Source organism: Cydia amplana, chromosome 3 (assembly GCF_948474715.1).
Source record: "Cydia amplana chromosome 3, ilCydAmpl1.1, whole genome shotgun sequence".
Lineage (NCBI taxonomy): Eukaryota > Metazoa > Arthropoda > Insecta > Lepidoptera > Tortricidae > Cydia > Cydia amplana.
This window is the reverse complement of record NC_086071.1, coordinates 12,398,408-12,421,667: the sequence shown is the minus strand read 5'-3', so window position 1 is coordinate 12,421,667 and position 23,260 is coordinate 12,398,408. Positions and strand designations below refer to the sequence as shown.

At 35.8% G+C, this 23,260-nt stretch overlaps 1 protein-coding gene across 3 annotated transcripts; it reads left to right on the top strand.

Moving 5' to 3' along the window:
- The first annotated feature begins 661 nt into the window (after window positions 1-661).
- On the top strand, window positions 662-15,884 carry LOC134662765 (glutamate receptor ionotropic, delta-1). 3 transcript variants are annotated; one of them, XM_063519053.1, is made up of 10 exons: window positions 662-767; window positions 4,713-4,798; window positions 5,250-5,441; window positions 6,270-6,433; window positions 7,294-7,463; window positions 10,396-10,589; window positions 11,294-11,490; window positions 11,873-11,968; window positions 12,286-12,469; window positions 15,593-15,884. In XM_063519053.1, exons 1-10 carry the CDS (start codon window positions 689-691, stop codon window positions 15,875-15,877), a joined length of 1,647 nt encoding a protein of 548 aa, XP_063375123.1. In that variant the 5' UTR covers window positions 662-688; the 3' UTR covers window positions 15,878-15,884. The 3 variants fall into 3 exon arrangements, with proteins under 3 accessions (XP_063375123.1, XP_063375124.1, XP_063375125.1); XM_063519054.1 differs by lacking the exon at window positions 5,250-5,441; XM_063519055.1 differs by lacking the exon at window positions 662-767 and having other exon boundaries at window positions 4,726-4,798; window positions 5,240-5,441.
- The last annotated feature ends 7,376 nt before the right edge of the window (window positions 15,885-23,260 follow it).

Below are 23,260 nucleotides of genomic sequence, written 5' to 3'. Positions count from 1 at the left end.
ATTATTAGAATATTGACGATGTAGGAACGTAATTATATCAACGTTGATGATTCCGCTCGTTTACATAAGGGCTACTATAGTGTGGACATTTAATTTTGGACATGTAGGTACCTAAATGAATGTATCGCTTGTGATTAGAACAGTACCGTCAAACGGGGTGAATAGGGACAAAACTTTAAATGTGATTTACCTGATAATTTCTTAGAAAATACCAAAAGATATATCAAAAACATCAAAATATCCAAACTTTCACATTTATAACCGTAGGATACCGTCCGTGGAGTAGGCCTAGAACCGTACATTAAAAAAAAATCACTACACTATTTATTAGGTACCTAAGGGGCCTAATTTAGGATTGTGTAAACAGGGTTTATACTGAATTAATAAAGAGCGTTTTGGAAATGTTTCTTAGAGCAGCTGCTGTGCAGATGGCTGTAAAATGTGTGCAAAATAGAGATGAAAATAATTGTATCTTGTTACAATACAATATGCCCTATCCTCTCTAAGCCCAACGTTCGAGCAATGGCGTGACAGCTGCCGTTATCGTGGTCAAAGCACGTTCCCACTAAGCCGCGCCATGCCGCCGTGAGCGCTCGTCCAGTGTCCTCGGGCGCTGGTCAACTGTCCATCACATTCGGCAGTTAAAAAAATCGTTGAATTACTTATAAAGCTTGTAATTTGAAGAAATATGTCGGGCTTGGAACTCATCATCTCCTCCATTTGCAATGCCACTTTTTGCGAAGTGGTTTATGATAATCCTATTACAGGTAATTTGAATTTGAACGTTGTATTTTGTTTCTGGCTAAAGTTATACTAGTCGCCGTAAAAAGTTTAAGAGTTTAAGTAGGGAGATCTAACACACAGCCGGCACCCCACAGCGATGCACGACTTTAATACCTTTTTTTTATCGATGTGGGAATGCTGTTACGCATCGTCCCCCTGGCCCCGACGTGGGCCCATAATGGGGGGTATGTGGGACTCTCACCTCCCAGCTCTTTTCAGTTATGAAAAAAGGGGAGGAGCCTACCCACTAAACCCACACCGGCGTTAATACCTACTATGTATATATCTATTGCTATCTAGCTCGCTAATCAGTAGGTACCTAAAGTAATGAGAATATACAATAATAATATTTTGGATAACTTTTATTTCACAGTAAAATCTCGATCAAAACTCACAAGCATCCTTAACATACAACTTGAATATAAAACTCATTACCATTAAAATAACTATTAAAGTTAAAAATACGACTTTAATACCTTTTTTTTATCGATGTGGGAATGCTGTTACGCATCGTCCCCCTGGCCCCGACGTGGGCCCATAATGGGGGGTATGTGGGACTCTCACCTCCCAGCTCTTTTCAGTTATGAAAAAAGGGGAGGAGCCTACCCACTAAACCCACACCGGCGTTAATACCTACTATGTATATATCTATTGCTATCTAGCTCGCTAATCAGTAGGTACCTAAAGTAATGAGAATATACAATAATAATATTTTGGATAACTTTTATTTCACAGTAAAATCTCGATCAAAACTCACAAGCATCCTTAACATACAACTTGAATATAAAACTCATTACCATTAAAATAACTATTAAAGTTAAAAATTTAAAATAGGTAGGTACCTATCAAATTTAGTGTATCGAGTTTAAAACTTTTATATATTTTAATCTTAAAGCAGGTAGATAGTTAACTATTTACGAGGGGCGTTCAAAATATTCTCGGTATTGATATCTTACAACTAGGGTTTGAGATCCGGATATCCGGATATCCGAAATATCCGGATATCCGTCAAATCTAAGATCCGGATCCAACGTCTCATAGGATCCGGATATTTCGGATCTCACGGATCCGTTAAATATTGCATTGGTCGCGTTATTGGTACGCGATAACGTCATAAAATAAATACAAATATTGCTTAAACTAAACAGTAGTAACAGTAACAGTATTAAAACGAGCTACCTGCATGCCTCCTGACTGGAATAAGGGTAAATATTTGTATGTTTTAAAGTAATTGTTATCAGGTTTTCGCTCAGTCGCCTTTGGGTCGTCTACCTGGAACATCATTAGTGCTTGTGCGTGTTGTTATTAGTGACTTTTTTGTGTTATCGTGTCGGTTCCCAGTCTTCTGTTAACATAAATAACATGTGCTTGATGTGCTGCTGAGTAACTAATATTGATATTTTTTTCTCGTTATTAAGAAGCTGTAGCCCAAATTTCTTAATTTCCCGAAACTTTTGTAGTAATTTTACATTATTTTGCAGTAATTAACTGGATTTATATCTTCTTTATAATGGAAGATTGTTGTAATGGGGACTGAATAAATGAGTTAGATACTTTTTCTAAGCCATTTTTCTCAGTCGAACGACTGAAGGTATAGCTATTTTACCAAGGTAAAGGAAGTACGTTTTTAATAGTATAAATTATATCACACCACACCGGTATAAAATAATAAAAGTACATATATGTAACTTTTTCTCCATTTTCTATTTTGTGAGCTTATAATGGCAAATTTAAGAAAAAACGCCGAAGTTAAAGCGGTGTTTTTAGGCACCTCTAGAATTAATTCTTCTGAGTAGATATATAGAAATAAATTTGCTTTAATTACTTCATTTTTGGCGTTTTCGGTTACAAATCGACTACGGCCTACTAAAAAAAATGCATAATATTATTAATAGGAATACCTAATTAAGACTACACTGAATATCTTATTATACATATTTATATCGTTTTGAGATAATAATAATAATTATTAATAATTGTAATTAACTAAAACATGAACATTTTACTGGCTGTTCCTTGTATGTAAGTTGTCAATTTCGTCACCTTTCTTGATACAGATCCGTATTATCCGAATTATCCGGATATCCGGATCCGTCAAATTTTAATATCCGAAATATCCGGATCCGAAAAATTGACGGATCTTGCAAACCCTACTTACAACCTCTTCTAAAATTTCTTTCGTTACTGGCCGCTAAGGTTTATTCATTGACATTAAAAAAAAGTATAATTCGAACCGAGATGTTCTTTTGTTTTTCTGCAATTGCTGAACAAACATGAACATCATGTGGGAATTGACAATGTTAACTAAATTAGAACATCGATGCGTGATAAAATTCTTGACAAAACAGGGTAAAAATCAAAAAACTATAAAAGAGGAAATGGATTGTGTTTACCGTGAGTCTGCTCCTTCTTTATCTACCATTCAAAAGTGGTCAAGCGAGTTTAAACGTGGAAGGGAGAGTGTTGAAGACGACCCTAGACCTGGCCGGCCTGTAGTAGCTACTTCACAAGAAAATATTGATAAAGTGGAAAAACTTATATTGGAAGATGGTCGAGTGAAGGTAAAATCTATAGCACAAGTAACCAATCTCTCTATTGGTACCGTACATGATATTATCCATGACCATCTTAATATGTCAAAAGTAAGTGCAAGATGGGTTCCGCGAATGCTGACTCGGCTTCAAAAAGACATGCGTGTAGCTTGTTGTTCCGATTTTATTGACCTGTGCGGTGAAAATCCTGATGAGGTGCTGCAAAGAATAGTTACTGGAGATGAAACCTGGGTTCATCATTATGACCCAGAGAGTAAACAAGAGTCCATGCAGTGGCACATTAAGGGTTCAGCTCATCCCAAGAAGTTCAAGGTCATCCCTTCAGCTGGCAAGGTCATGGCCACGATATTTTGGGATTGTGAAGGAGTATTACTGATCGATTATAAAGAAAAAGGTGTAAATATCACAGGAGAGTACTACGCTAACATTCTACGTCAATTAAAGGATGCAATCAAAGAAAAGAGGCGAGGAAAGTTAACCAAAGGTGTTATGCTTCTGCATGACAACGCCCCCGTCCATACTGCTCATATTGCCAAGGCAGCTATTGTTGAATGTGGGTTTAAAACTGTTACTCACCCACCGTATAGTCCGGACTTAGCCCCCAGCGACTTCTTTTTGTTCCCCAATCTTAAAAAGGATCTGCGTGGAAATAAATTTTCCGATGATGAAGCATTGAAGGCGGCAGTGGAGGAGCATTTTTACACCAAAGATAAAAAATATTTTTATGCAGGATTAAAAAAAATAATTGATCGATCTTTTAAGTGTATGAACATAGGGGGGGAGTATATTGAAAAATAAAAATATCAAACTTTTCGTACTTGTTTGTTTTCATTCTCATACCGAGAATATTTTGAACACCCCTCGTAAAAGTAAATCATAGTTACTTATTCCGCCTGTAACTTAACCTTTTTTTTTAATTTGATTAAACAGAAATGTAAAATCATAAATAAATGTACCGATGTACGAATATATAGAGTGGGTGCTAATAACCGGGAAAATTTTAACCACATATTCCTGACGTCTTGAAGTATTAAGGCTTAGCACGCACTGCGGTTTTTAAAAAGCGGTTCCGCTACCGCAAAAAATGTAACGTACCTACGGCATTCTTAAATCGCAAGTGCGTGCGCTTATAAAGAATGCCGTACGTTACATTTTTTGCGGTAGCGGAACCGCTTTTTAAAAACCGTAGTGCGTGCTAAGCCTAACGGATGACGATGACTACGATTCGCTAAATAGGTATACAAGCAGATCAGGCGATACGTTATGAAAGTATACCTATTCTCGTTCGTTTCAGGGGCACCCTGTATAATATATTGACATAATAGGTAGGTACACACGCGTTATGCAATTTATTTAAATTCATTTATGTTTTTTTAGAGATTCTACTGTCCGAGCATAAAAAGGAACTCCTACAAATCGCCGAAGACCTTAACGGCAAACAGTTGAAAATAGGCACTTACGATGTGAGTTTACCTACCTAATAAAAACTTTAATTTAATTCATTGGTTTTTAATTGTAGCTTTGTAGCTTTTAGGATACGATTGCTGTAGATTAGGTATTTAACAAACGGTAAATCTATATTTACCGTTCATTGTGATTTATTAAAAATAGTTTTACGGTAGTTCTAGGTTTATTTGTTACTCGCAGCCTGTGCTTGCAGCGCTTTTCAAATTCAAAATGATATCACATTGACATCAATTTTTAAGTTCAAATTGGCCTCCCCTACGTGTGATACGGTACGCCGTAGCACACGCAGGGTATAGGGCACACGCGTTACGCCGCGTAGCAGCAATACATACTCATTGTAGCAAAAAATCGTAGAGTCATGTTTTGTAATGTTGTCTTTGTCATTGTTGTCATAGTATTTGCGTTTGATACTAAATTTAACTACCTAACCCCTCGAGATGTTTCCAGAATTATCCTTTAAGCTGGGTACAAACTGAAGACAACGGAAAGCTGACTGGACGTGGCGTTGCTTTCATCGTTTTGGACATATTGCGCGAACGGTTCAACTTCACCTTTGATGTAGTCACGCCGCCCAAAAACTTTGAAATCGGCGTTGAAGGCAGAATGCAAGACTCATTAATCGGATTGGTCAATAGTAGTGTGAGTTTTCTTCGAAGTTCGAAGTAGCGATGTCGTAGTTACTCATTTCTTTTCTACAAAGAAAGAATTTGCATTTAAAAACTGCTATTTAGTGAATTGAAACAGCTGATGAAGATCATAATGGAAATCCTCAATGTCAAGTAACTTTTCGTTTCGCGGTTCATTTTCCCTGTAAAGGCTGCCAAACAATTTAGACAAATAAAAGCGGTTCAGGTAAAATGAACTGATTACGAAGATCATAAAATAAATGTATCGTACAAAACGTTTTACAGTAGGTTGTACATACGGCCCGATTCGAACTTTAAGATACGTCAAAAAGCGACGTTTCTTCAAACAAAAACGTTACTTTTGACACTGACACATCTAAACCATGTCGTTTCTATTGACGTATCTTGAAGTTCGAATCGGGCACGTAAAGGAAGTGCTAATTACCGCACCAGTGCGGTAAAGTAGCACCATATGTACTGTATATGTAGTGACGTATTTTAAGGTTCCGTCACACAGGCGCGTTTTCCGGGCGGGGCGTGAGGGTTTTATATGTAAAAGCGGCGCGCCCCGCTCACGCTCCCCCCGGAAAACGCGCCTGTGTGACGAAGCCTTTAAAGTTCGAATCGGGTAGATAGGCACGTATAGAAAGTGCTAATTACCGCACTAGTGCGGTAAAGTAGCACTATATGTACATATATAATGTACTGTAAAGATATACATACCTACTCCAGCTGTCTTTGATTGTCAGCTAATTATGATTGTTATAAGATGCACTAAAATTGCCTTCACATAACTGTTAATCTTAATATCTTATATACATATGTATATTGTTGTATACAGCAAGTGGACATGGCTGCCGCTTTCCTTCCTACAGTGTACAAATACCAGCAGTTCGTGGATTTCTCTACGATCCTCGACAACGGCGTGTGGATGATGATGCTCCAGAGGCCTAAAGAGTCCGCCGCGGGCTCTGGACTCCTGGCCCCCTTCGAAATACAAGTGTGGTACGAAAACGTGTACCTACGAGGTTAGAGTCTGTTCGGAAAGAGAAGAGTCGTGGAATGTATGGGGCCCAATACATTCCACGACTCTTCTCTTTCCGAACAGACTCTATCAGTTATCAAACTGATGCGGTGTAAAGAATGACTCACGCTAGACCGGTCCGGGCCTGGGCCAAGGCGTCCGACATGACATTTTCTATGACGGCTGATCGGTGATCACGTGGTGCTTTCCATAAAAAGCGCCGGAAGCTCCGGCTCGGCCCCGGCCTGGTCTAGCGTGAGCCATTCTTTAGCGAGACAGCGCTTATCTAATAGCGTTTAAATAGCGATGTCCCGCTCGCACACCGCGTGAGGATCCGCATCCAATGTGAAGAGTTTTTAAGTAGGTAACTAGTAGGTATGTTTAAGTTTTTTCCAGAACAGGGTAAAAATCAGATTTACAAACCGAATATCGAGGACATTGTGCAATAGGTAAGGGATGTATTTGTCAAAATTTTTAACGATATTTTTACTGGCTATTTTTACGATATTCATTATACTGGCAGAGAAATCAGCCTCAGTTGCGTCTGCCATTTTGTTTATGTACCTACCTATATTTTGGTTGTCGTATAGTTTCATATGCTAAAGCAGTCTTATCAAACTGTGGGTCGCGACCCCCTGGGCCTACGCCAATTTAAGCGTCTACCAGCTGTAAGGCAATACATAAGCGAAATATTTCGGTACATACTTAGGGGGTCGCTGCATGAAAAAGATTGATAAACACTGGTAAAGTGCTAAGCACTAGTATAAATATAAAGGTAAGATAAGACAAGATATCATTTATTGGTAGATAAGAAGCTTTATTGAAACTATTTCTCGTGCAGGTATCTGATCCTAGCGGCAGTGCTCTCTTACGGCCCTTGCATCACTCTTCTCACGTACTTGCGGTCTAAGGTCGTGAAAGACGGAGAGAGAAACATCTCGCTGTCTCCCAGCTTCTGGTTCGTGTACGGAGCCTTGCTGAAGCAGGGGACTACATTAGCACCAGAAGCAAGTGAGTTCGTCAAACCCCCTCCACACCCTTGCGCGAATCGCGTCGCGAAGCCGCGAACGCGAGTGTGGAGTCAAGTTCGCAGATCTCCGAAATCGACTCCACACTCGCGTTCGTGCACGAGTGTAGAGGGGGCTATATGGAATATGCACAGATGTACCTACACATCTGTAGGCCGAATAACCCGACAAAATTTTAACCGTAGACCGTAGATCCCGATACTAGGTTAGGGTAAAAAAAGGTAATAAAAGAGAAAAAATCTAATTAATTCTCAAGTTGCATCCGCTTATTCCGCTTGCTTAGGTAGGTACCTAAATTAAGTTACCTACTTGTTTCATTTTGTTTCTGTACCTTCTGTTCCGATTGGTATATGGTATATGGCTGCTTGCTTAAGAAGTAGTGATAAACTGGCTGACCACAACAAGTCATTAAATTTCGATTAAATGTTTCTACTCTAGCACGTGTAGTAGGTAGGGGAAACTGGGGAGGGTTGATCACCCCTTTTGTTTTTAGCATACATTTTCTTAACTATTTGTAGTATTGAAAAACTTTATACACCATACGACTCAGAATTTATCTCTTCATTAATAGTTTGAATTAGAACAGATTTGTGCAATAAATTAGATCATTATTTAATGAAAACCCATACTGTTGACTTTTACCATGTGTCCCCTATGTAAGGGAGACTTGTTTACCCCTGGTCGGGAGCCTTGATCCTAGGGGGATCAAGTGACCCTGGTTCTTGGGACACATGGTAAACATATTTTTACCATGTCTCCCCATACCAGATTCTCATTGATTATATAACTCGGACCGCTATTAGCAATGCATCCATAATTTGTAAAATACACAGCAAACATATATATATTGCATCTTCCATGTTTTGAAGTTAGTATTTCCGGTAATCAGATGTCTAAGCCGAAGGGATCAAGTCTTCCAGATTTGGGGACACTTGGTAAAAAGATTTTAAGTGGGAATGTCATATTTCGAGGGTAGTATCTACATTAATTTATTCACTTTATGTACAGAAAATTAATATATGAAGATATCAAACACATATTAATCCATAATCTTATACTTTTAAAACACAATGTAATCGTATTATCCATAAAACAACATAAAATAGGGAATCAATTTTTGTACCAAAAAAAAAACAAAAATCTAAGTTATTAACATACAATTTCTTGTAACAAACTCATTTTTTTAAAGTTCCTATGAAGGTATTTTTTGCGTCAGATACCTACAGCAATTTTAATTTTTTTACCCATCACTGGTCGTTATTGTTTACTATAATAAATAAGTTTAGAAATTTACTGCTCACGTTTCGATGACGGTGTTTGAGCTGCATAATCCTAAAATCCTTTCTATGGACCGTCGGTTCTATAGTACATAAGGTCGGAAAGCCATTGAAATAGCATTTCATCCATAAAAACAAATATCGCCGGTTGAAAACCAAATATCGTTATAAGTGTTTTTTGTCGACCGAGTAACATCCCCTGTGTGTAAAACGTTTAACTTGATAAAAAAGACCAAGTACGGGTAGTTCGTAAAATGTTGATGTCAACTTTAGTCAGTCTTTTCAAAGGCCACGGGGATAATTCCGTTTTCGGAGTCGGTTGTATAATTAAAAACTGAATTATACGCCATTAAATTCCGTTTTAATAAACAATAATCAGTCAAAAACCTTGAAAGTTAAAATCAGTGTTTCTCTGGTCGTACTTTCGCGGCATGATTTACTAAAGAAAAGAAAATATTTATGATAGCTCTATGAATCATTTTGTAAGTAAATTTATTACAATGTATACTTGATCGCTTTGGGGGTGACATGATCCCGGAATCATATCTCCCCTGAAGAAAAAGACAAAGTCTCCCCATACATAGTAAGATTATAAAACGTGCCGTACTGGAAACATGTGTTCGCGTATATCAATGTAATCCAAGTTAATCATCACTTCAATAAACAACAAATAAAATAAGCACACTCACTAACATCATTTCCATCTCATATTATAAAATAAATCCAGTTAAAGCTTACCGAAAATTGAATATAGTACGCAGAAAATCTTTCACCGTCCGCCATTTTTGAACCACTGACTTTTCCGATACAGTGCCATGACAGAACGTGAAGTTAGGAACGAATGAATGAGTGTTCCCAGCGCAAAAAATTGTATCTCGTTTGGTTTGATTAAAAATGAAGTTTACCAAGTGTCCCCTAGGGATCGACCCTCCCCACCCTCACCTATTATAGTATAGCATAATTAACTCTCTAAAGCTTAGCTCTTTTAAAGAGTTTATAAACTAAACTCGGTTATTATCCCTATAAAATAAACTATAAGTACCTAGTAGGTACCTTATTCGAAACTAAACTTCTTTTGATGAAACGATTAGTTAATATTACGACTTTCATTCTGACTTCGATTCTTAAACGTGCTTTTATAATCACTTTAATGGTATATTTACCTTTCGTGACATAGTTTATTTTAAAGCATCGACGAACGACGACACTGATGGTATCGATACTATCGATACGTCGCTAATGGACTTCCATATATCACGGTCACACATGACGTGACTCCGTGAACCAGGATTTATACTTAATGACGTAATTCAGATTAAATATGAGGGTAAATAATAGTCTTTACACATAATTTATCTTTACTTATATGTCTAGCTTTCTGTAAATATTACAGGTGTAAAGAATCTTTAATGTCAACTTGTCGCACGGTTGTTAAATTTAAATAATGATAAGTAGATACGTTCTAGTTTTACATATTGGAGTCGATGATTTATTAGATAAATGTAACTAATTCCACTACCTGTCATATAAATGGTTACATACCGCACACATCGACCGACTATGATCTACTCATGAATGAGCTCATGAGTTAAATACGAGTACGAGTAGACACATAGGTACCTATACTTTGTTTGACAGATACCACTCGGATCCTCTTCACAACATGGTGGTTGTTCATCATCCTACTGTCTGCGTTCTACACGGCCAACCTGACTGCTTTCCTCACGCTCTCCAAGTTCACCCTGGATGTCGAATACCCTGAGGACCTGTACAAGAAGAACTATCGCTGGGTCGCGCCAGAGGGCAGCACAGTGCAATACGTTATCAATGACGTAAGTAGCACCAAATATATTGGGTTGTTCATACCAATAGCACTCTTTATTTAACAATAAACTTCTGCCCGCCACTTCGTCTGCGTGGAATGATGGTCACACCTGCGCGGCGCCTGTTTCTTATTTTCTGTGGTGACTTCGAATTTACGAGCGTTGCCTTTTTTATTTCGGTATTTGAAAATTTAGTGGCTCTACTCTAGTGCTACTATCTGGCAAGTAAGGTTTTTGTTAGTGTAGTTACAACTTACGAGGTATAACCGCATTAACCGCGTTTAAGCATCCTAAAAAGTAACGCAGTAAGTGTATAGTCTGACCTTACGGCACTATTGTTTAGGATGCTAGTTAGATCGACTGAATTAAGTAAGATAATGTATCAAGGTCTTGCGTGAAGGTACTGTAACACAATTACTTACCCATTTATAATATTAAGTAGTAGGGATCAAACCCCGTTAGAGTTAGGTACCTACACAAATCTAAGTTGGCAGTGATTTTGATAACCCGGACTGTTCAAAAGTTATTTAAACGTCATAATTTCATAGAAATTTCATTTTACTTGGACGAAGTTGGTATCATACGGCGAAGTTTGGCTTCCCTACGATATATATAGGTACTTTTGCCAACCCCTGATTTTCAATGAATTGTAACATTGATAATGGGGTTTGGTAGGGATATATCTGCTAAGCTACAGATGTTTATTATTTTAGGCAGACGAAAACTTGAATTTTCTAAGCAAAATGGTAGCTAATGGGCGGGCCGAGTTTCGTTCAGTGAACGCCGATCGCCAGTTCTTACCCTACGTGACGGGGGGAGCGGTGCTTGTAAAGGAACAGACGGCCATAGACCACCTCATGTTTGAAGACTACCTGAAGAAGACCAAGGATAAGGTGCCGGAAGTGAAGAGGTAAGATAATCATAAATAACCTTTGTAAGGTGTCCATTGTATTTGTAATTAACTATTCGTATATTGCATCTCTTTTTTTCATAAGGCATCTCAGTTATCTAACACGTTTAAGTAATGTAGGTTAATGTAGGTTTCTGGACAGCGTAGGTACCTATTAGTAGACCGTCGTTCTCGCTGCCGGCTAGACGCATGTCTATAAACGCCATGACACGCCATAACAAAGATCTATTTATAATCAATAACTCTTTGACAATAGACAATAAATAGTAGGGGCCGATTTGACTCAAGAGAACACTCCTTTAGTACCTATTATGACTTAGGTACTACTTTGAAAATATTAAACGTTGTTAATCCATATTATTAAACACAATCTTGTTTTCAGATGCACGTATGTCGTCGCCCCAAATCCCTTTATGGAGAAATTACGGGGTTTCGCTTATCCAAAAAAAAGCAAATTAAAGTTATTATTTGATCCAGTGTAAGTGTTATTTAGGGGCCAGTTGCCATAACTAAGGCAAAAAATATACATAATATGTATCAAAAACTTATTGTTTTCGATTTCCCGGGTGTCGAGGTAAAACCGAGCTGGATTTTCATAATTTTACGCGATAAAACTGTTAGTTATTTGTATTATCGCTGATGAAATGACCCCTAACTCCTCGCTTCTCATCGACGCGATAATGCTTAGCAAAGAGAAAAAAATAATAATTTAAAACTTTGTTTTTGTTGATAAATTTATTACTGGAAGTAGGAAAGGAGGTTAATGTAACTTTGCTCTATCTTGTTTTTTCCTAGCCTGACGTATCTCCTACAATCGGGTATAGTAACGTATCTGGAAACGCGAGACCTGCCCAGCACCAAGATATGTCCGCTGGATCTGCAGTCCAAGGACCGCAAGCTGAGGAACAGCGATCTGTCGATGACGTACATGCTAATGGGGGTCGGCTTGGCGACTGCTATCGCTGTCTTTGGTGGAGAGGTATGCATTATTTTAATCTATATATATAAATGCAAGTGTCCTGACTGACTGACTGACTGACTGATTCATCAACGCAGAGCCGAAACTACAAAAGCTAGAAAGTTGAAATTTGCACACTAGGTTGCATTTATAAAGTGTACAAGAGATAAGAAGCGATTTTGAAAAATTCAACCCCTAAGGGGGTTAAAAAGGGGATGAAAGGTTGTATGGGGTGCAAGTTTTATTTTAAGCTAGGAATTTGAAACTTTGTAAAAATGTATTATATTAAAAAATAAGAAAACTAATTTCAGCGTTTTTGAAAATTCATCCCCCAAGGTGGTGAAAAAGGGGTTGAAAGTTTGTATGGAGATCAAATATTTTTGTGAGTGTGGGACTTGAAACTTTGTATATGGGGATATTATTATAAGACAGGAAAAGTAATTTCAGCGTTTTTGAAAATTCATCCCCTAACAGGGTTAAAAAGGGGTTGAAAGTTTGAATCCATTACAAATGCCTTGAAACTTCTTAGAAAGGCATAGTAGCCGATTACAAAATAAAGTAATTGCGACGTTTTTGGAAATTCAACCCCTAAGGGTATTAAAAAGGGGATGAAAGTTCGTTTTGGGGTGCAAATTTCATTTTAAGCTAGGAACTTGAAACTTTACAAATAGATATTAAATTTAAATACAAGAAAACTAATTTCAGCGTTTTTGAAATTTCATCCCCTAAGGTGGTGAAAAAAGGGTTGAAAGTTTGTATGGACATCAAACATTTTTTCGAGCGCGGGACTTGAATCTTTGTATTTGAGGATATTATTAAAAGACAGGAAAAGTAATTTCAGCGTTTTTTAAAATTCATCCCCTAACAGGGTTAAAAAGGGGTTGAAAGTTTGTATGTGGTTCAAATTTTATTTTAAGCTAGGTACTTGAAACTTCGGAAAAAGATATATTATTAAAATACAAGAAAACTAATTTCAGCGTTTTTGAAAATTCATCCTGTAAGGTGGTGAAAAAGGGGTTGAAAGTTTGTATGGATATCAAACATTTTTTCGAGCGCGGGACTTGAATCTTTGTATTTGGGGATATTATTAAATGACAGGAAAAGTAATTTCAGCGTTTTGTAAAATTCATCCCCTAACAGGGTTAAAAAGGGGTTGAAAGTTTGAATCCATTACAAATGCTTTGAAACTTCTTAGAAAGGCATAATAGCCGATCACAAAATAAAGTAATTGCGACGTTTTTTGGAAATTCTACCCCTAAGGGGGTTAAAAAGGGGATGAAAGTTCGTCTTGGGGTGCAAATTTCATTTTAAGCTAGGATAGGAACTTGAAACTTTGCAAATAGATATTAAATTTAAATACAAGAAAACTAATTTCAGCGTTTTTGAAAATTCATCCCCTAAGGTGGTGAAAAAAGGGTTGAAAGTTTGTATGGATATCAAACATTTTTTCGAGCGCGGGACTTGAATCTTTGTATTTGGGGATATTATTAGAAGACAATACAAGTAATTTCAGCGTTTTGTAAAATTCATCCCCTAACAGGTTTAAAAAGGGGTTGAAAGTTTGTACGGGGTTCAAATTTTATTTTAAGCTAGGAACTTGAAAATTCATAAAAAGGTATTATTTTAAAACGGAAAAAAAAATAATTTCAGCGTTTTTGAAAATTTATATCTCAAGGTGGTGGTTTGTATGGAGTTCAAACATTTTTGTGAGAACGGGGCTTGAATCTTTGTACAGAGGCATATTATTAGAACACAAGAAAAGCCATTTCAGCGTTTTTAAAAATTCATCCCCTAAAATGGTTAAAAAGTTCAAATTTTATTTACTTCAAACTTCGTAAATAGGTACTTAGGTAGTAGGTTTTATTGAATAGAGGACATGAAAATCTTCTAAGGGGGTTGAGAGGGATTATGTCGAGAACAATTTTATTTAGTTAGGGGCTAGAAACTTCGTAGGTTGTGAAAGACAAGTCTCATGTGTTGTATAATATTAATAATTAACAAATGATTAACCGTCCTACTGCAATATTTTGCTGCATGATGTTCTAAGCTAATGTAGAATAACCACCAATATACAAATCCACGCGTACGAAGTCGCGGGCAACAGCTAGTATATTATATAACTCACTCAGCGAGGAGCTTATTGGTCGGAACATCTGCACCTGCAGTCATCGGGTATAATTTTTAACAAGTTAGTTTTTAGGGTTCCGTAGCCAAATGGCAAAAAACGGAACCCTTATAGATTCGTCATGTCTGTCTGTCTGTCCGTCTGTCCGTGTATGTCACAGTCACTTTTCTCCGAAACTATAAGAACTATACTGTTGAAACTTGGTAAGTAGATGTATTCTGTGAACCGCATTAAGATTTTCACACAAAAATAGAAAAAAAACAATAAATTTTTGGGGTTCCCTATACTTAGAACTGAAACTCAAAAATTTTTTTTTCATCAAACCTATACGTGTGGGGTATCTATGGATAGGTCTTCAAAAATGATATTGAGGTTTCTAATATCATTTTTTTCTAAACTGAATAGTTTGCGCGAGAGACACTTCCAAAGTGGTAAAATGTGTGTCCCCCCCCCCCCTGTAACTTCTAAAATAACAGAATGATAAAACTAAAAAATATATATGATGTACATTACCGTGTAAACTTCCACCGAAAATTGGTTTGAACGAGATCTAGTAAGTAGTTTTTTTTAATACGTCATAAATCGCCTAAATACGGAACCCTTCATGGGCGAGTCCGACTCGCACTTGGCCGCTTTTTACTCTTACGTGCTCCTCTGGGTCAAAACAAAATATGCGTCTGTGGAAATCCATTTGTAAACCTGATATTGTGTCACTGAACCTCAGTTACGAAATACCTCGATACGATGCACTAATGTGATCTTATATACCTATGTAAATTCTGAAGAAACGATTTTAGTAGTTTGCTATTTATTTATAAGATTGCTGCGTCCTTGCAGGTCCATATTATCGTGATATGTTTGCAATAAATGTTTTTGCATTTTGAGTATAAAGCGTCCGCACCGTAGGTATAAGAGACAGATGTTGACTGAAAGTTGACCGCCATACCTAAACCTATACCTACCGTGAATCTTGGTTGCTCTTGTTTTACTAATATTATGTATTATGTACCCTTTTTCAGATGATAATCAGATATTACGTCCGTATCAAAATCAGAACAAATCGGAGTGAAAAAACTAAAACCGTAAAGAGTTCAAAACACAGACGTTTCAGGATCCAAGACGATAGCCACCCGCCACCTTACGATTCGCTATTTGGCCACAACTCGCGCTACAAGATGAATGGCCACTCCACAACCAAGATTGTGAATGGGAGAGAGTATTGGGTGGTCGGCACAGTGAGCGGAGACACCAGGCTGATACCGGTTAGGACCCCTTCCGCGTTTTTGTATCAGCGCGATAAGTAAATGGTAAATGAAAAGAGGTTAATAGCCGTGGACGACTATGGCTATGGTGCCAGGCTGGTCATGGTTGGCTGTGGCGCCCTAAAAAGATGGATACATTTGTTGTTAAAAATCATGGCGTTCTATTTCTTGCAACCGTTTGTTTACCTAATCCTGAAATGTTACTCATTGAATGACGTTGCTTATTGATTGACCTGTGACATGAAAATGTATCTATAAAGAAGCAATTTTTCTCCTGTCTTATCCTATCTGGAATTGAGTAGGTATACTGTGGTTGTATTCAAAAGGTTCCGATCCCTGACTTTAGTATTTATGGTAATAATTATGTGAAAAATATCTCTTGGTCAATTTCTTGCAAGTACCTAATGAGTGATATTAGACCCAACTCTAGTGCTTATTATCATTATAAGTAATTTGAATATGTAGTAATGAAATCTGTCTTTAGAAAATATAGTTAATGTTTGAGAGAGCGATTTATACATGATATTTGTGGAAAGTATGTACTTAAAGATACACATGGCACAGATTCACTGTTTTATAATAAGGAGCAGAACCTTAGAGTCAATAAAACATTCAATTAAATACATATTTTTATTAACTGTGAAAATTCCACATATTCCTCTAACATTCATATCATCATTAACATCAACATTTAGCTAACAGTCAAACTCATAATTTTTTTTTTTGTTAATTTAATAATAAAAAACCTTAGGAACCCGCTTGGCACAAGTAGGTATTTTTTTTATTGTATGTCAAAAAAACAATCCAGGTAATTTGAGTAATATTGCAATATAACATATATGTAGTAATAAAGCAGTGCATTATTAAACAAATCGTCGTTCGTCAATTCATATTCTAGAAATCGTTGAATTTGCCTATATTTATCATCACATTTGCGCCTAAAGTTGCTGTAAGTGATATTATGATAATAGTTGAGTTAATATTTAGTGAATTTATTTCAAGTCAAAAACATAATGTCTTTAAATATTGTGCGACTGCTACCCGACGGATAGAGATACTAGTATATACTACTGGTATAGATAGAGATACATATATAATAGCAGAATTCCTATCACAAAAGTCATGCAAAAAAAGTACGTAAGTATTTCGCTTCGCGCTTCGTTTCGCGCAAGTGTCATGAAAAATATGGTATGTAACTCAGAGGGTAAAATGTTGCCAACTTGTGTCATAAAATCCATTCTCTACCGCAACTCTCGTTTTCAATATAAAGAACTACTTACTACCCTTCACGTTGCACAAATGAAAACAAAATGTGCCAAGCAGATTTCAGTATCACTTTACGGCTCTGCCTGAATAACCTACATTTTGTACGTAAATAAATACTATATATAACTTATTGAGCAGTGACAGCCCGCGATGCAATTGTCTACAAAGTTGATTATATCTCGATTACAAACTTGATAAACTCTAAAACAATGAACCATCGCACCACGGTCACTGTAACACAAACGCCACACAACAAAGTAATTAGCTTTCAATTAAAGTTTTGTTTCATACAATAGGCTACATGACTAATTTTCATTTATGGTATCAATCGATCGGGTTTGTTTTTAGGATCAAATGTCTATATGGGACCTATTGCATTAAAGCAACACAAAAGTCAGAAATTACTTACTTATAGTCAAAGTCTGACACTTCACTCGCGAAACGCCCCTCACAAAAGGATAAGTGAACGTGACGTCAAGGTCACTGAGATCCCATCTTGTAGTATGGACAAAACAAGAAAATTGCGTTTTTGTCCGTGAAATATTGCGTTTATGTATATAGTTGCTATACAATATTTTTTTGGATAAAATGTAAGGAATCGAATGGTACCCTTACTTTTATCGTTTGTGGAAGTTAAAAAAAAAACTTAAATTTTGTAATTTTCAGGTCCTGTATTTTTGTAACATTTCGGTATTTTATTTTAATATCCAAATTATTGTGATAAATAGCTCACTTGCTATCTATTTTACTACATTTTGTTATAAAATTCAAAATGTGTCATCATCCCTATTGCGATTCTAAATAAGAGTAATGCCTGGGGTAAGAGCTAGCCTCGGAAAGACGTAAATACAACTTATAAAGCAACATAATGTTCTAGTTAGTGTGCTTGACTGCCCATACTATCCTTACGACCAGATCCGAGCACCTGGCAGCTGTTCATCGGTGGAGACTAAGATTGGCAGGCCAGCAAAGGCAGCAGTAGCAGTCTATGTATACTCATGGACAAAAGAGGAACGCAAAAAAGGTTTAATTACTGGATTATAGCACCTAAAGTAATTTCAAAATTAGTAATTAAACTTTTTTTTGCGTTCCTCTAAATATGTCCATGTGTATGTTTATAGGTAGGAATGTGACTAAGTTGTGTAGCGTATGCCACAGTGGCGCCGAAACTACAGAGTACATAGGTTACTGGATCCACTGAAAACAAATGGCTATCGCTTTGGTCATGAATAAAAAAAGGAGTTTACATAGCATGCAGCCGGGATAACGAACGGTTGAGGTTATGTCACTTTTGTTAACAGCAAAACTCGAAAAGGCGCGACACATGCTGTGTGGCGTCGCTAACCTGGTACCGTATATGCAATACGTAAGGCAATCATCAAAAATAGGTGACTGCGCACTAAAGAGCCTTTATTGCTGTACGTGTACATGTGAATTAGGGTAATTCCATTTCATTTTATTAAACTAAATCAATACATACTGTTTCAAGTTCTTTGGCAACAAAGTTTTATAAATTAATGTAGATAATAAAGGCCCCTTAAGTAGAAAGATTGCCTTATTGTTGTCTTATTTTTCATTAAAAATATTTATTAACAAATCCAAATAATTTTATTTAAAAAATAAAGAAACGTATGATTATTGATTAATACAATTCTAATCCAATGCTAATTACAAATTTAGAAAATTAAAATAAATGTAAAATATATTTATTTTGTATTGTTTTGCTTTAGGTAGGTACATTATTCTGTATTTATTAAGTTTAGGTAGGTAGGTACTATAACTGTTAAAATACTAGGTACCTACTCCTATAAATTGGCCTACAAAATATGCTAGTGAGCCACTGTTCATAAGCTTCGCATAAGATCATATTCGTCTAATATCTAATTTATTTGGATTCTCCTGTTCAATATAATAAAATAAATAAATGCTCCACTGGGCAAGCACGAGTCTGAGCAAAAAATGTTTTATTAACTATTAATTTAATGTATGTAAAAAAATATCGTTAGGTAAATATTCAATGGCAAGGCATCCTAAGGACTCAACTCTACAGATTTACCTTGTTCGAAGTAATGTAGCGTCTGATCCTTCAGTACTCAAATAATATTGTTTAGGGTCCTAGTATGGAGATAAGTAAACGTTTATCTATACATTTATGTATTTATATAGTTTTTCAAACTACAATGCGAGTTATGTAAAATAACAGAATATTCTGCCCAAAACCGCCAGTGGAAAAAAGCGGCCAATTTAAAAATTGGAATTTCGCGCCTTTTTCTACTGACAGATTTGTTTGACAGACTATATAATCCTTAACGTAAGGGATATTGTAAGTTAAAGAGCGTGTTGTGATTCTCTTACACAGATTTAATAATTGTAGTAAGGTATCATCGAGTACATTAATATAATCACAAACAATACTAATACAACTAAACTCATAGTTATTTGTAGACGTGTCATATCAAAAAAACTACTCAAACTCGTGCCATTTCCAGTCAAAGCTAATCTGTCTATTTTACAAAATAATACGAATTTCTTAAAAAACCTATTACAATTTTTATGAAGTGAGATTTTTATCGAAGTGTTATTCACATTTTTTTTAATACAGGTGTCTTTTCTATATATAAAAATAAAATAATTAAAAATATATAAAATAATTATTGCATCTTGTTCGCTACCCGCACATGTCTGACGCCGGTACCATTAAACTAATGCCTTGCCACAGCCGCACTGCCTACCTTAATCTATGAAATATGATCACATTTTTTAAGTATAAGAAACAGTTCTCATATTTTGGGTAGTTCTCTTCTATTACATAACATATAATAAATAAATAAGAAATTGACAAGATTCTATTTGGCCCTGAAATAGTGTCGCTACAATCAGCTTACTACAATATGGCAATAAAGTGCGTCATGTGTAGTCAAATAAAATGTCCGTAGTCCGTACCTCTCAGGACGACTAATTTCAAAAGATTTTTTATTGGAATGTTACGCAACGCAATCATTCGCCCTTTTATTTACTTATGTATATTGTATTAAAAATAATGTTTCTTACATCGTTGACAATTTTTTTGGATATTTTTGTGGTAAAATCGTTTAGGTATTATTGCGAAATATTTTCTTCTTGTTAGGAGTTTCAAAGCCTGTTGTTAAAATATGAGTAGCACTGAAAATATGCAACATGGCGAAGGCCAAATAAAGTCTTATCAGGGTATAATAATTGATTAATATATTAAACTGTTTCTAAAAATGCGCATATTGTTTAGGTATTATTTAAACAAAGACTATCTTAATTATGTCTAGATAGTATGTGTATTGTAAAATAGCGTTTAAAGACTTTAAAGTGAATAATTAAGAAGAGCTGAAATAGATTATAAGTCAGAAACAAGGATTATATGAGTTAAAGATTAAGAAAGTAAACTTAGGTATTAGATTACATACTAAACAGTATTTTTTATTCGTAGTAGAAAATACTATTTAGTAATAGTATATTTTGGTCATTTTCTATTTGAAAAAGTGTTCCTCGGTACTTAATAGTGTGCTTACGCCATTATTACTAAATTGATTAAATGTCAACACAAATAAGTTGTTAACGCGCATACCTTAGTAGTCTTATTATTTAAAATCTTTTATCCGAGACCGACGAAAATTAAATCAATATATGTATTTGATAAATACCAATGATCCATTATAGGAAACCAGCATGGAACGATCAAACACTAAATAATACTTGTTTATAACATTATATATAAGTTTTGGTGTATTATTAGTTGTACATCGATTTCCGTGTGTAACTTTTGGTCAAAGCCTATAGGACTAAGAACATTTGTAGGAATCATCAATATTGTTGTATCTATAACTATTTCGTTCTAAACACTCGAGCTGTTCTATTATGCATGTACTGATATTTAAGTTTATGAATACACAAAAAAAATGTTTACCCACTGTTCTCATGTAAGTATGTAACTTGTTATGTATTTTAATTTGAGAATATAATTATATCTTTAAACTTATAAGCTAACAACAGCGTGGAGTAAAGACCCATGTTTTCGTAGTGACTTACTAAACATGCAACGCTAGATTTCGATTGGTACTTAAAGCAATTAGTCATAGATAATAGATTTAAAGTTGTAGAATGTAGACCAAAAATTAATTATGAATAATTCCTTCAAATTTTTAAGGAATATGCATATGACATTGATTTTTATTTAGTCGATTTGTAGCTAAACAATTATTTGAAATTTGTCTTTTTAAGAATTGTAGGTACCCATGGCAAATGGGCACTTTGTGTAATTTATCACATATCAAAGCTTTCAATCCAAACATGTCAAATGGTTATTATGTTAGTAATGTAAGTAATCATTTATTGTCAGATTGTGCATGTTAGTTTACAGATATATATATAATATAGATGTGTTATTCATCACGACCTATAGTCATAGAGCGATAATTACTCGAACTCGCGTACAACCAAGAAAAGTGTAATGAATGACTTAGGCCGTTTGTAGACGTCCGGTTTTTCAGACGACCGTGTTACGCGACTACCTACCTACCGTCCAGTCTTGTATGTGGCTACCGACAGCTACACCCAAGAAAACAAGACATCGTCGCCGAACCCCGACAATTGTCTGGAGAAAATACCGGACGTGTACAACCGGCCTTAGGCACATTTGTTTATGCATAAATGGAATACATCATATATTATACATATATTTGTAGCCTCTAGTGAAAATAAAAAATAATCATTGGTATTGTTTACCAGAAGGCAGCAATAAATTAATTGAAAGCGGGATAAAACTATTATAAAAGATTAAAATATAATTTTATTTATTTATTGTTTATTCTATAGGCATTCGAGGTTTGAACACATTCGTCCTCAAACTCAGAGACAAAATAAACACAATAGTTCATAATACGTATAAATAAAATAAGTAAAAACAACAATACATTTCGACATAAAATAAAATAAATTGTAAAGAAGGTAGGTACATACATGGTACCATATATATATACATGCACACCTGACTAACATTGTAAATGCGAAATTATATAAAATTACGGCTGGCTTGTTTTATAGTGATGGGCTATTTTCATCTCCAGAGAGAGTTAAAGGAATTGAATCTTGGAGAGAGACCTCACACACGCACAACAGTCTATGATATTTTAAATTTAGAATTTTTATCTCCATACTGTACTGTTTTACCTGTGTGTTTGAGTGATTTCCTCCCTTTAAATATCAAGACCTACATGTATAATACCGATGCCATTATATGTACATCCATCTGCAAAAGTGCGTAGCCATTTTATGAATGAACTCAGTCCATTTTTTTGCAGCTCGCTGTACAGTCGCCATCAGATATATCGGAGCGGCCAAGGTGCTCACAAATATGTTAACACGCCTCTATTGTCAAGGCGTTAGAGTGCGTGTTAAATCATACCCTTGATGCAAAATGATAATCGTTACTAGCGTTTTAAATGTAGTAAGTAGTTAGAATAGTCAGATTATCTAAATATATATATATATATATACTTATAATCGGAAATAAACAGTAGATTTCCATTGAATCCCTTATTTCGTAAGATACGCCTGCACGACCGATTATGAAGATATAAAGACTCACTTCAGTTTTTCTTAAGTCCTCTACACTAGGGCCTAGCAACATTGCACGTACTTTCACATCGAAATAGCCGTAGTAGTCACGGCCATAAACACGTATACATTTTTTAACCGTATCCAAAAACTCTAATCTAAGTTTTGTGTATACAGGTTTATGACCGTCACTGTAATAATTATCGTAACTTCAACCACTAATAGAACACTTTCGTTATTAGCTGCTAAAGTGCAGGCTAAAACTGATCCAAGTTCAGCTGAACATGTATTTGAAAAACTAATACTCATTTACGAGGATTAGATAAAGTCATTCTTATTTGATTGTGAATAGGATTAGGTCTGAAAGGCTGATATGTCAGCGTATAGTTAACTAGTGATATTACAGGATAACATAATTCGCTCGACAGAAAATCGGATTGAAAACCTTTACATATCGAGCTCGGCACACGTGGTTTTCCTTAGTTTGTACTACAATGGTGCCGCAAGGATCACAGTGCCGAACGTTATCCCACCGCCCACAGATTTTCACATGTAGTCTTTTCCAGCTGTAAA